At 39.0% G+C, this 3,319-nt stretch overlaps 1 protein-coding gene across 1 annotated transcript in view; it reads right to left on the bottom strand.

The window, feature by feature from the left end:
* Positions 1 to 1,768: 1,768 nt before the first annotated feature.
* Positions 1,769 to 3,319, bottom strand: part of CAHbeta (carbonic anhydrase beta) — a 3,068-nt gene continuing 1,517 nt past the window's right edge. Inside the window, exons 3-5 of the mRNA XM_011302048.1 lie at positions 2,845 to 3,032; positions 2,346 to 2,537; positions 1,769 to 2,282 (exon numbers count right to left, since the gene is read on the bottom strand). Coding sequence (XP_011300350.1) covers positions 2,073 to 2,282; positions 2,346 to 2,537; positions 2,845 to 3,032 — 590 coding nt within the window. The 3' untranslated portion in view covers positions 1,769 to 2,072. The remainder of the gene's footprint in view (positions 2,283 to 2,345; positions 2,538 to 2,844; positions 3,033 to 3,319) is intronic.

A 3,319-nucleotide genomic window follows, 5' to 3' on the forward strand; every position in this document is an offset into this window, starting at 1 on the left:
GATTAAGAGATAGTGATGCTATGGCAGGACAAACGGGCCGTGCAGATCGAAATGCTTTCTCTTTTTAAATTCAGCCTTTCTTCTCGCAACAAAACACTTCAATATCTTCACCCGCTCCAACATTAATTGCTCTACCCCACCCCAAGCGCAGTATTATTTCCCATTACTTCAATTCCTGTGAGCAACCGGGGACTCGTTCACCCCTGGGGTTCAAGGTCCATCCGACTCTAGAAGAGGGTAAACGTGAATTTTTTTCCTGACGAATTACCGTAACAACTCAATTGCATCTCTCAATACATTCAGAGGCAATTGGCCCTTTTTCCAAGGTTTCTCGGGTCACGGTTGTGGAATTTTTGGCCACAAAATACGCAAGGTGTCCACGGGACGCCCATTGTCGATGGTCTACTGTAAACCTGAACTTCCATAACCGAAAGATTTCAGGATAACCCAGACAAAGACCTCCATGAATTTTTATTCCACGTCCACCGAATGCCTGAATTTCCACCACTAATTACTTCCTGGGACAGTGAATAATCAAATCCCGGAGTAACGAGAAAAATCTCATCCGAAGCAGTACATTAATATAAAAATACCGCGCACTCTGGGGTCTGGATCTCAGTCTCAGCTGAAAGTCACCTAAATCATTTCTTAATTGGAGAAATTTCATGCATATGTGCATAATTAATCGATGTCGCCTCTGTACAATTGCGAGTCTGTTTTAATATCTGTCTGGAGTCCTGGGATTCCCGCAAATGTGTCGATTAGTTCAAAATGAGAGTTTTACCTGACAACCTCCAGTACTTTCCTCCAATTCGGTCTAAACCGTTACGTTCTCATGAGCTACCCGACGAAGCGTGGAACCCGGTTCTTTTTTTTTCGGCAGAGACCCCAAACGAACTGTCAAACGATCCGAGACACTGTCTTTAAAAAAATCTCCCACAATGACAAGTTTCCACTGGAGGAAAAAAGAAACAAGTTCATAAAACGTAAATGAAGAGACATAACACGTGATTGTCCTATTGCATCTTCACTTTTACCGTATAACGCAAGAAAGAGAAAGAAGAGGGAAAAAACAACCAATGGGCTCAGCCAGTCGACAATTTTCGCATGTTTCCTGGCTAAAAAAAAAAAAAATCACCTCAGCAGATGTGTAAAGTGTGCGGTACGCCGTAGCGACGACGAGCCTTCACTTTGTTGTTTTGCTTTCTCTTTCGGGAGTGGCATGCTCTAGTTCACGCTCACCAAAGGCCCCATGAGTCTTCACATGTAGGTGTACGGGGATGTGCACTCTGCATAGACCATCCTGCAATTATCCACCAAATGCACCAGCTAATCATTCAATCCACTAATTGCCCTGGTCGAAATATCGACTAATCAATCAATTCGGGGCACACATCAGGGAAAACATACACTCTCAGGATCAAGTTCGCCCTTTTCTTCTGCTAATCCTCCATTATTTTGAAAATATCTTCCAAACTGAAGAAGATAACGTCACGTTTGCAATTACAACATTGTAAATGTTTCATTTGAATTCTGCTGTTTGAAGTATTTCCAAAATTTTTCAGAAACTAAGGAAAATGAAGAAATTTTTATAATCAGCTTTTTTGTTGAGCTAATTAAGGGCTAGAAAAAATGTCAGAATGAGTATTTTCATTCGGAACGTAGATTCCGAGATATTATTTAAAAACCGGGTGAATGTCAAAATGTAATTGAATCGTTTTATCACTTCGCTTCAGTGAAGATGGGATTAAGGAATATTAAATAACTGAATTCTGTTTATCGTTTTTGTATAAATATAAATATAAAGTATTCGTGAATTCCACTTCAATAACGAGTACCACAATTATCCATTGATCTCGAAATTACAATAGACAATAGAAAATTAATAGTTTTTAAGATCAATCGATATTAAACAACAACTGAGCTACTGAATTCAGGGAAAACATTGAGATTCTCACCAGGAGGTCTTGTACATAATGTGCGCTATGAAAATACAAAACAACAATAAAGTAAATTAATCAAAGTCTCTGCACCACAATTTGAACACATTTTCGACGTTAATCCCCGATTAATTACGAGTAATATCTTTTGATTTCCTTCAACAGCGGTCCCTCTGTCTGTTCGTTAATCTCAACAAAACGTTTATTACCTCGACTGAAGTAATAAATATCACCGGTGTAAATATCAAACCAAAGTGCGTGAATGTGAAGATCGTGTCGTTCCAATCGTTTCTTCAAAAATCCGTAAGACGCAACATTCTGCAGCTGTTGTAACGTATTTATCTGAAATAAAATGCATTAGCATGGGCTTGAATCCTCGAGGTAGGGGCTAATGTCTGTATTCACCTGGGAAAGTTTGTCTTCGATGGCGAATTTATCTTCAGGGTCGATGTAAGCAACGAACTTTCGCATCGGTGTTTCTGCTTGAAATATGATGGGCTGGTGGAACCCAGTGATTTCGAGCTGTTGGAACTTGGATAAACTGCTGCTGGCATGGGCACATAGCCAGGCCCTCAGCGGAGAAATCCTCCTATTCGCCTACAACCAAATTCAAAATTCAAAATCAATTGTTTCAATCAAAAATCACCGATGAAACAACTCAATGCCAACTATCACTCAGTTTTTGACAAATATCTCGGAATCCAAGCCAGTTATTCAAATATTCGTTAGAACCTTTTTGATAGGTCTCAGTACAATCCCTAAAAAAGGTCATTATGAAAATTGCGCTATCTCCTCTAAATTCGGAGATATTACTCGAATTATTATTACTCCTGGTATTCGGCTGATATTCGAACTGAATTGAATACTTGAATCGTCAGATGGACGGCGAATATTTCTCACGTACTTTGGAGGCGAACTCTTCATCCCGCAGGGCATACAGTAAATTCATAGCTTTGCAATCACTGTGACCGCAAACAATTACATGACGAATATCATTAACGACGCATCCCAGTTCCAGAGCCGCTGGTTCGCACATGGTCAATTCATCAGAAAAGTGTTGAGAGTGAGGGACAACATTTCCAGCATTTCGGACTGCAATTGAAAATAAAACATAACGTAATTACACTCATAAACTCTGAAAATTGTTTACCATGCAAAAGCCTTGGTAATTAATTAACGGCACAACGTGTCCCACGCCCAGTGCACGTGACTGCTCTAAATTTTATTCAATAATAATATTACCCCAAGAAATATTCATTAAAAAATATTACAAGTCAAAATATTATAATGTAAATATATTACTTCGCGAAAATATTAGCCCGAAAAATCGTACAAGTCGAAATATTACGGTATCATTATATTATTTTAAAAGATATTAC

Source organism: Fopius arisanus, unplaced genomic scaffold (genome assembly GCF_000806365.1).
Source record: "Fopius arisanus strain USDA-PBARC FA_bdor unplaced genomic scaffold, ASM80636v1 scaffold00026, whole genome shotgun sequence".
Taxonomy (NCBI): Eukaryota; Metazoa; Arthropoda; class Insecta; order Hymenoptera; family Braconidae; genus Fopius; species Fopius arisanus.